Source organism: Bos mutus, chromosome 18, assembly GCF_027580195.1.
Source record: "Bos mutus isolate GX-2022 chromosome 18, NWIPB_WYAK_1.1, whole genome shotgun sequence".
Lineage (NCBI taxonomy): Eukaryota > Metazoa > Chordata > Mammalia > Artiodactyla > Bovidae > Bos > Bos mutus.
The window spans coordinates 13,556,915-13,566,023 of record NC_091634.1 but is presented as its reverse complement, the minus strand read 5'-3'; the positions used below and the strand labels follow the sequence as shown (position 1 = coordinate 13,566,023).

The following is a 9,109-nucleotide window of genomic DNA, read 5'->3' as shown; positions in this document are numbered from 1 at the left end:
GGGATCTTCCCCACCCAGGGATGGAACCTGCGTCTCCTGCTTGTCAGGCGGATTCTTTACCACTGAACCACCTGGGAAGTCCTTATTATCTTAGTATTTATCCCTAAATGCTGTGGTGATTTACATGTGGAAGATTAATCATGGCTCCCGTAGCCTCTAATTCACGGGTTTCCTCTGAATACCCTGAGCCCGCAGCGGTTCGTTTGGCTGAGCCTCCATGAAACTGGCTGACTTTCCAGACCCGGTTAAAGAAACTCACGCAAGAAAGGGCTGGGAGAAGGGGAGGGAAGGCGGATGAGGGCTCTCGGCCGCTCGTGAGGAAGGTGTGTGAAGCTGGCTTTTAGTTTTTAGGACAAATCCAGCAGCAATTGGTTCCCTTCCTTGTGGCCTCCGCTTGACCTCGGAGAGTGGGTGTCCCGCCCCGTCCTGTGGCGTGGGCGTTCCTGAGCAGGACGCGGCGGCGGGAGACTCCCAGCCCTAGCTGGAGCGCCCGCGGCAGTGCACCCGCGGCCCTTTGTCTCTCTCGGGCTCCCGTCCACCCGCCCCGCCCCTGCATTACCATTGGCCGCGGCCCCGGCCCGGGGCGGGGGGGAGAGAGTGAGGAGGCGGGGCCGCGTGGCGTCAGCGCAAGATGGCGGCCTCGGCAGCGGTGTTCCTGCGATTGCGGAGCGGGCTCCGGCAAGGCGCGCGGGGGCTGTGTGCGAGGCTCGCGACGCCGCCCCCTCGGGCCCCGGACCAGGTGAGCCGGATGGGGTTGGCCCCGGGGTGCTGGGGCTCCTTCCTGTGGTTCCAGGCGGACCGGGGCCGCCCGGGGCTTCTGGAACGCAGCACCTCAGGGTGCTGAATGGAACGCCACCCGCGTTTTGAGTCTCTCCCCCGCTTCCCGGGGTTAGCAGCGCTTGCTTCCCCGGGATAGATGCTTGGGGACTCAAGTGTGTCCTCTGAACCTTCCTTACCTCCTCTGGATCCCACCTCTTCTGGACCCCACCTTCTCGACCCCACGTGGGCGCGGGGGAAGGAGGGGTCACCTGCTCTCCTGTCTCTGTGACTGTTCAGGTAATACTTGAGGGGGAGGGGCCCGGGACACTGGAGTCCCAGCCTGGCCTCCCGGGTATTTTCCCCGCCATGGTGGTGGTGGTGTTGCTCGGGCTTCTGATTCGACCTGCCTCCATCTTGACAAGAGACCCTGTCCTTCTGACCTCCGGGTGCATTACTTCTGTGCCCTGCTCCCCAAGTCTCAGCAAGCGATTGCCCCTCCCATCCGTCCCCCTCGATACACCGCTACTGTGAGCTCCAGACGTCGGGAGGACGTCCAGACTCCCCGTCCTATCCTCTTGCGTGGCCTTCAGTGGCTTGCTCCAGGAATCTTAGTGTTCAGTCAGGGTCCCTGATCGTATCTCCCTGCCCTGCTTCCCCACCCCCGCCCCGGGCCTGTAGGATCCTGGGCACCGGGCTTGTCATCTCTTGAACCCCTGGGATCCTAGCGCCAGACTATTAAGTTCTTGACCTTTCTGAGAGACCCAGTCTCCTACCTGCCCCTGCAGGGCCACAACACCTGGAGGCCATATGGGTGTCCTCTTCCTGGCTCTCAACCTTGATTTTTCTTGGACCAGGGTGCTGGAACCACCCCGACCTTGTTTCCTCTCTTGGCCAACCTACCCCCTCTCAATTGCAGGCTGCAGAGATTGGGAGCCGAGCAGGCACTAAGGCCCAGACCCAGGGACCACAGCAGCAGAGAAGCTCGGAGGGTCCCAGCTATGCCAAAAAAGTTGCACTCTGGCTCGCTGGGCTGCTCGGGGCTGGTGGGACCGTGAGCGTCATCTATATCTTCGGTGAGGAACATATTCCTGTCCCCCAGTTATGTTCTGTTGCCTTTCTATTCTGCTGGGGGGACTGCCCCCTCTTTCCCCTAAGGACTTCACCCATCTTCTTTCCCTGGCTCCTCCCGCAGGGCAGCCAACTGGAACTTGGAAATGAGGGAAATCCCCCTACTCCTCCTCTGCTCAAGGTTCTATTTCTTCTAGTTGGTTCCTGTACTAAGCTATAGGGAGTCAGTTTAAAGGGGGGAAGGAGAGGTCTAGACTAGCCCCCTAAGCTACCTCTTCCCTCAGCACCCAAAATTCCAGTCGTCCCTCTAGTCCCTTTATTCCTCAGAGACCCAGGAGACCCTGCCCCAGCCCTCCTTGTCTCAGAGGCCCAGGTATTCTGGCTACCAGCTCCTTCCTCTCTCTCAGGAGACCATATCTCTAGCCCCCTTCCCTCAGACCCAGGAGGCAAGGCTCTCTTCCCTCTTCCTCCCATAAGTCCCAGGAGACCAGGCCTCAAGTTTCTCATTCATCACTATCTCCCTTGCAGGAAACAACGCTGTGGATGAAAATGGTGCCAAGGTGAGTGGGAGAGAGACCCAGAGGCCTTACCAGGGGTTGCATCCTGTGGGTCTCCTCCCGTCTGGTCTGTTCAGGCTCCTTTCTGTTCTGGAGTGAACCCTCCCTCCCAGGGACCTTTGCCTGCTCCTCCCAGGGCCCCAGAGATTCCTTGTCTGGGTTTTGCCTCTGCCGTCCCAAACCCTTCTTTTTTCTCTCTACCTCCCAGATTCCCGATGAATTCGACAATGGTGAGTATACAATCGTAAACTCTGGGGTCCCCTGATCCTCTCTATTGTGCCCTCCCCATTTGGTGCCCCCCCACTTCCACTGGGAGGTGGGGGAGTCAGCAGCTGTATGGCTTGGGGGAAGAGGAGCATACAGAACTCCAGTCCCCTTCCCTGGCCCCTCAGCCCAGGAGCAGATGGTCAGGGACAGTGGGGGAGGGGAATCCTGGGTAGGTGGGATTGCCTGGGGGAGAACTGGGCTTTCTCTGCCAGACACATGGCTTCCTGTGCCTTAGATCTGAGCATCTGCAGCCCCTCACCCCCTTCTTTATGACAGCCTCTCTTTCCCACCAGGCCGCACCCCATCCAGCTCCTCGTTTCCAAAACAATGTTTCCTTCCTCCCTCCCCGCCTTCTGATTAGCCAGCTTTTAGGGAGTTTCTGACAAATTGGATAGTAGAGGGGAGCTGCCAATTCTATCACACCTGGTCCTTCCCAAGAGAAATATAAAACGGGTAGGTCCAGAAAGCCACTTGTTTGTGCTGGGGATGTTTGCAAGCCGGCATGTTATCATGTTGGGGTTTTAAACTCGGCAGGTAGCTAAGTATGTGTTAACTGGGCAGATGTAGAGTCATACTATTTTAAACAAGTCAACATACTGATTTAAGGTGAACAGGCAAACCTGTAGGTTTAAAGTGTGTGTGTTCACAGCTTAAGTGGTGTTTCAGTTTCAAAAAGACAGGTCTAGAGATAGTAGTTTAACTACACTAAAAATACTGTATTGAAATAGGGAATCATGTAAGATTCTGTTTAAACTGGACTTGGTGTATTCCTTTAAACCAGGATTTGCTAACCTCAGCCATGTTGATAGCTTGGGTCATATAGTTCTTTGTCGTAGGGGGTGTCCTGTGCATTGTAGGATGCTTAGCAGTGTCTTGGGTGTCTGTCCACTAGATGCCAGTATTGTGACAACCAAAAATGTCTCCAGACATTGTGAAGCTTCCTGGGAAGCAAGGAACAAAATTGCTTTTTAGTTGAGAACCAACTAGTTTAAAGTATATAGATGGTGTGCTAAGTTGCTTCAGTCATGTCCAACTCTGCGACCCCATGGACTATAGCCTGCCAGGCTCCTCTGTCCTGGGATTCTCCAGGCAATAATGCTGGTGAGTCTCTTATGTCTCCTGCATCAGAGGTGGGTTCTTTACCACTAGTGCCACCTGGGAAGCCCATACAGAGGTGTGTGTATATTTATCATGGCTTACCTAGATTCCACATACTTGCTTAAAGTGGGCACACCTGGAGACCTAGAGATTCAGAGTTGACAAAATATACTGCCATAATGTTAGCAGATTCATTTATACATATGTGGGATTTAGGTGGGCAGATACAGCATTCTGTTTTATACCTGGGGTGATGTGCGGATATAAGTACTCAGATTAAAACTTGACAGGTGAATAAAAACATTTGTTCCTACCTGGCAGTAGGTTATGTCATTCCCTTTTGCCTTGGTTCTTGGAAATGAGCTATTTCAAACCAGGTGGGTGTTTTAGGCCTCTTTGTATCTGGTAGATAAATAAACCCCTAGTTTGTCCAGGGGGTTGAGCAGCAGCTTATCCTGGAATCCCTTTTTGCCCTGGTGTTCTCCTAGATCCAATTCTGGTACAGCAGTTGCGCCGGACATACAAATATTTCAAAGATTACAGACAGGTGAGTAGGAGCCCTGGGCCGCAGCCCACCCACCCCCACCAGCCTCCCATCCCTGTTGTCTGAGTGCCCAGACCTGGTCTCTTTTTCCACAGATGATCATCGAGCCCACCAGCCCCTGCCTTCTGCCAGACCCTCTGCGGGAGCCGTACTACCAACCCCCATACACACTGGTCTTGGAGCTCACTGGCGTCCTCTTGCACCCTGAGTGGTCGGTGTGTCTTGGGGAAAGCAGCGGGTTGGGGACACCACATAGGCCCGGGTGGCTGGCTTGTGACATGGTCGAGAGCACAGATGCTGGAGCCAGGCTGGGGTTCAGCCCCATTCTGCTCTGTGGTCTTGGGGAAGAGGGGTCACCCCTCCTTGCCTTGCGTTCCTCACCTGTGCTGCTTCCCAGCCGTAGGTTATTGCATCTGTACCCTGGCACACAGTCAGTGCTGGAGGGGAGTCAGCTGTTACTGTGGGACCCGATCCTGCAGACTCTTAGACCCTCAGTTGCAGCCCTGTACCTGTGAATCCCTTCACGAACCACAGAGACAGGAGAGAATACTCTAGTCTCAGTGCGTCACTGTTCTCACTGCATTTCCAGCTAGCCACTGGCTGGAGGTTTAAGAAGCGTCCAGGCATCGAGACCTTATTCCAGCAGCTCGCCCCTTTGTATGAAATCGTCATCTTTACGTCGGAGACTGGCATGGTGAGGGCCCGGGGCTGGGCTGGGGTGGTTGACGTGATAAGACGTGAGGGAGAGCTGCAGGGCCAGGGCTCAGCCTGACCTTGTTCTCCCCCACGCCCCACCCCCAGACTGCCTTTCCACTCATCGACAGCGTGGACCCCCATGGCTTCATCTCCTACCGCCTGTTCCGGGATGCCACGAGATACATGGATGGGCACCATGTTAAGGTGCCACGTGGGGCTGTGGTGGCCTCTGGGGTTTGGGGCAGGGCTGGCACTTGTTTGCCTTGGGATCTGTTGCTGTGACTGGTGATAGGGGTCCAGGGGTCTGTGGGGCTGTGAATTGGGTCTCTTTATGGGTTGTTGTCCAAATACCCATGCGTCTTGATGTCTATTGGGTTTCTGACTGTCTTGGTGGGTCTGAGGGTCTATGGAGTTTTTCAAGGTTCAGAGGGACATGGGTTGTCATGGAGGCTTTTGAAGGCTCTGTCTTGGTGCCTGTCTTTGTGTGACTCCATGTTTGTTGCTGTTGACCAGTTTGCACCTCTACCTGTGAGAGGTTCACAAACTTGCAGCCTGTCACAAACACCAGAGGCCCGTGGTTAAATGCACAAGTGCCCGCCTCCCTCCCCAGGGAACCTCTGAATCAACCTGTCTGTGTGCCGGGGCTCAGGTCCAGGAGTCTGTGTGACTTGCTCCCCACTCCCTGGAAGGTTGAGGGTCATCATCCCAGCCTGGTCTTCAAGAGGCTCTTTCGTGGTGCTCTCAGTGTGTGCTACCAAGTGTGTGTGTGGTCCGTCTGTCTGTCTGCCTCTCTCCCCCTCTTTGGTTTCCTGCCTGGAAGAGAAGGAGCACAGGCCTTGACCTGACCTTTCACCCACTTTCAGGACATTTCGTGTCTGAATCGGGACCCAGCCCGAGTAGTAGTTGTGGACTGCAAGAAGGAAGCCTTCCGCCTACAGCCCTACAACGGCGTTGCCCTGCGGCCTTGGGATGGCAACTCCGATGACCGGGTCTTATTGGACCTGTCTGCCTTCCTCAAGAGTGAGGCTGACCCCTGACCTCCTGACCTCTGACCCTGAAGCCCTTGACCCCCAAGAGGAATGACTGATGCTTGATCCTGGCTTGTTTTTTTATGGAAAACTGGGGATTTAAGATGCAGGAGATCCATAAGCATCTTGCAGTCTTTAGAAACTTCCTAGAATGTTGGGGATGCTCTTCTGGAGTGGTTAGAGGATGCCCAGGAATGTTCAGGGGGAGCCCTTTTAGGCAACTGAGAAGGGTGCAAGTAACTCCAACCACCCCCCCAAGTCTGACCTTTACCCTTGTGGGCCCCACCTCCTTCTGGCCTTCAGCCTGGCTGACTCCCACCTGCTGTGTTCACAGCCATTGCTTTGAATGGTGTGGAGGATGTCCGAACCGTGCTGGAGCACTACGCCCTGGAGGAAGACCCACTGGAGGCTTTCAAACAGCGGCAAAGCCGGCTAGAGCAGGTGGGTGCTCAGATCCCCAGTGTGGGTGGGGGATGTCCCATCAGATCCCCAGGCTCTTGATGGAGGAGCTCTAAGCAACCTGTCTCCACTCTGGCTGTGTGACCTCATTTCAAGGGCCTGCTCTTCCACACCACCCATCCCAGAAGGCCCTTGTAATGAGGAGTGAATAGATCCTACAGGCTGCTCTGAGGACAGGAGGCAGGAAACGCCAGGCATTTGAGATAGGTCCAGAGACCTTGAGGGTTTCCCGGGTGGCTCAGATGGTAAAGACTCTGCCTGCAATGCAGGAGACCCAGTTTGATCTCTGGGTCAGGAAGATCCCCCTGGAGGAGGGAATGGCAACCCCCTCCATTATTCTTGCCTGGAGAATTCCATGGACAGAGAAGCCTGGCGGGCTCCAGTCCACAGGGTAACAGAGTTGGATACGACTGAGCAGCTAACACTTCTGTCTCTTTTTTCAGAGACCTTGATGTTCTGGGGGCCCTGGTATTTTGTGGGGTGGGGGTTTGGATCAGGTCTGGGAAGAGGGATCCTTGGACACTTGGCCCAAGGTTTGGGCAAGTTCTGATGACCTTGGTGTGATCCTCATCATTTGTAGATGGGGCTAAGAATATAGATTGAGAAAGAGATTCCCAGGCGTCTAGGCTCAGGTTGACCGGGTTTGGGGTTGTGTTCCTGGCTGGTGCTCCTGAGGGCACAAAGGAAGGATCCCTGGAGATTTGGGCCTGGCATCCCTCAGCATCCAGACAGGGGTCTTAGGGCTCAGGACTGGGCACCAGGGGCTCAGGGAGCAAGATGATGTCATCTGGGGAGGGCCTGGGCTAGGTCCCCAGGGTTCAGGGGACAGGGGTCATGAGAGTACCTGGGATTTGAGTCTGGGCTTCTGTGGCTCACAGCTGGCTTTTTACAATGTCTGCCCACAGTCTTTGCAGTCTGGTCTCATCCTGTGTCTGGGCTGGTGTTCTGAGATTGTGGGTAAAGGAGTCTTGGGCTGGGCAGAGGTTTAAGGAAGGAGGTGGCTCTCAGGCTGACTCTGCTCTCTGTCTGCCCCCAACTCCAGGAGGAACAGCAGCGCCTGGCCGAGCTCTCCAAATCCAGCAAGCAGAACCTCTTCTTCAGCTCTCTCACCAGCCGCTTGTGGCCTCGCTCTAAACAGCCCTGACCTCTGGGCCTCCGCAAACTCAGTGCCTGGGTTCCAGGCCCGAGGCCCAGCACTCCCAGACCATGGCTTGGGCAACCACGTGTCCAATAAAGTTAATCCCAGACGGCACACTCCAGTGTCCAGAGGGTCTCCAGATGGGCGCGTCAGGGTGCAGTGCGGGACACTGGGGGACCCCGTCCCACAGTGGCTGATCAGCTGCCGAACACAGAGTGGGTTGGTCTTTGACCCTGGCCTGGGAATCTGAAACCCTGGGCAGGACCCTGCCCTGCCCGCGTTTTCCTGTGTGCCTGCGTGTGGTCTGCGCAAGTGTGTCTCCCTCTTTGGCCCCAGATTCCCTTCGGAAAAAGAAGAGAGGATGGCGCTGTGGGATTGGAAGACAGGGAGCCACCAGGCTGCTATGTAAATGTATCAAGTGTTGGCTTGTGGGGCACCGTGGACCAGAGATGCCTCATGTCAAGGGGGCAGCTGCTGCGCGGCTCTGCCGGCCGGGGCCCTAAGGTGGGCCTGGAGTTGCTTGATCTGATTTTTCAGTGGAAGGCAGGAACAGGGATGTTTATGTTAAATCTCTCAGTTTTAAAATGTTGGCTACTAACTCTGCAGACTGTAGCAGACCTCTGCAGCGGAACTTCCCACCATGTTCACCCCGTGTACTGGCCAGTGCAGCTGCCAGTGGCCATGGGGCCATGACGAACTTGAGATGCGGCGAGGGTAACTGAAGGATGAGATTCTTAATTTTGTTTCTTTTTAATTAATTTTAAATAGCCACCTGCGGCTCCTGGCTCCTGCATTGGACAGCACATTTGGGTATCATTTAAGAGTGTGAATTCCACCCTTTGTTTTTGGAGGCACAGAGTCTCAACCACTGGACAGTCGGGGAAGTCCCTCCAGACTCTTAAATAATACCCAAATCCAAGTTCAGATCCAAGCCCTACCACTCCCTGACTTGTGTGGTCACAAGCAAATGAGCGAGTTAACTTCTGTGCTCCGTGCCTCAATTGCCACATCTGTGAAATACTAGTACCCACCTCACAGGCTAGGCTTGAGGGTGGACTCAGACCCTCCACAGACACTCAAGATGGCAGCTGCGGGGGACTCAGAAGCACCTTTCTGCCTCCCTTTCCTCAGCTCTAACATGGGGGTGATGATAACACCTGTCTTGGAGTGGTCGTGAGGAGTAAGTGGGACAGCTCATGCTTAGGCTGTATGTATGTTCAATGGCGCTCATTGTTGCCAGGCCATATTGGTTCTTCACAGGCTGAACTGTCCTGTCCCATCTTGTCGGGGCTCCCCCACCAACCTGCTGGCTGTCCTAGCCTCCTGCTCCAGCCAGTGTTCAGTGCTAATACTGGTTAAATACTTTTAGAAAGCTCTTCCCTGGTATTTGTTAAAATAATTAAAATGTATTTGAAACTGTGCAGGCCAGATTGAACTTCTGAACTCTGGTAGATTTTTTTTTTTTTTTTTGGTAGATTTTTTTTAAAGCTCACAG

General features: G+C 54.7%; 1 protein-coding gene across 1 annotated transcript; it reads left to right on the top strand.

Moving 5' to 3' along the window:
- The first annotated feature begins 594 nt into the window (after window positions 1-594).
- On the top strand, window positions 595-7,728 carry TIMM50 (translocase of inner mitochondrial membrane 50). The gene is made up of 11 exons (XM_070387710.1): window positions 595-739; window positions 1,676-1,832; window positions 2,356-2,387; window positions 2,593-2,614; window positions 4,238-4,296; window positions 4,389-4,508; window positions 4,883-4,987; window positions 5,095-5,193; window positions 5,853-6,009; window positions 6,352-6,458; window positions 7,519-7,728. The coding sequence occupies exons 1-11, from the start codon at window positions 632-634 to the stop codon at window positions 7,618-7,620; spliced, it is 1,068 nt and encodes a 355-aa protein (XP_070243811.1). The 5' UTR covers window positions 595-631; the 3' UTR covers window positions 7,621-7,728.
- Window positions 7,729-9,109: the final 1,381 nt, after the last annotated feature.

What these genes read in the sequence shown, in the direction of transcription:
- TIMM50 (XM_070387710.1), top strand. Translation starts at nt 632, where the DNA reads ATGGCGGCCTCGGCAGCGGTGTTCCTGCGATTGCGGAGCGGGCTCCGG. An exon ending in GAGCGTCATCTATATCTTCG is followed by an intron (nt 1,833 to 2,355) that starts GTGAGGAACATA and finishes TCTCCCTTGCAG; the next exon opens with GAAACAACGCTGTGGATGAA. An exon ending in TCTTGCACCCTGAGTGGTCG is followed by an intron (nt 4,509 to 4,882) that starts GTGTGTCTTGGG and finishes CTGCATTTCCAG; the next exon opens with CTAGCCACTGGCTGGAGGTT.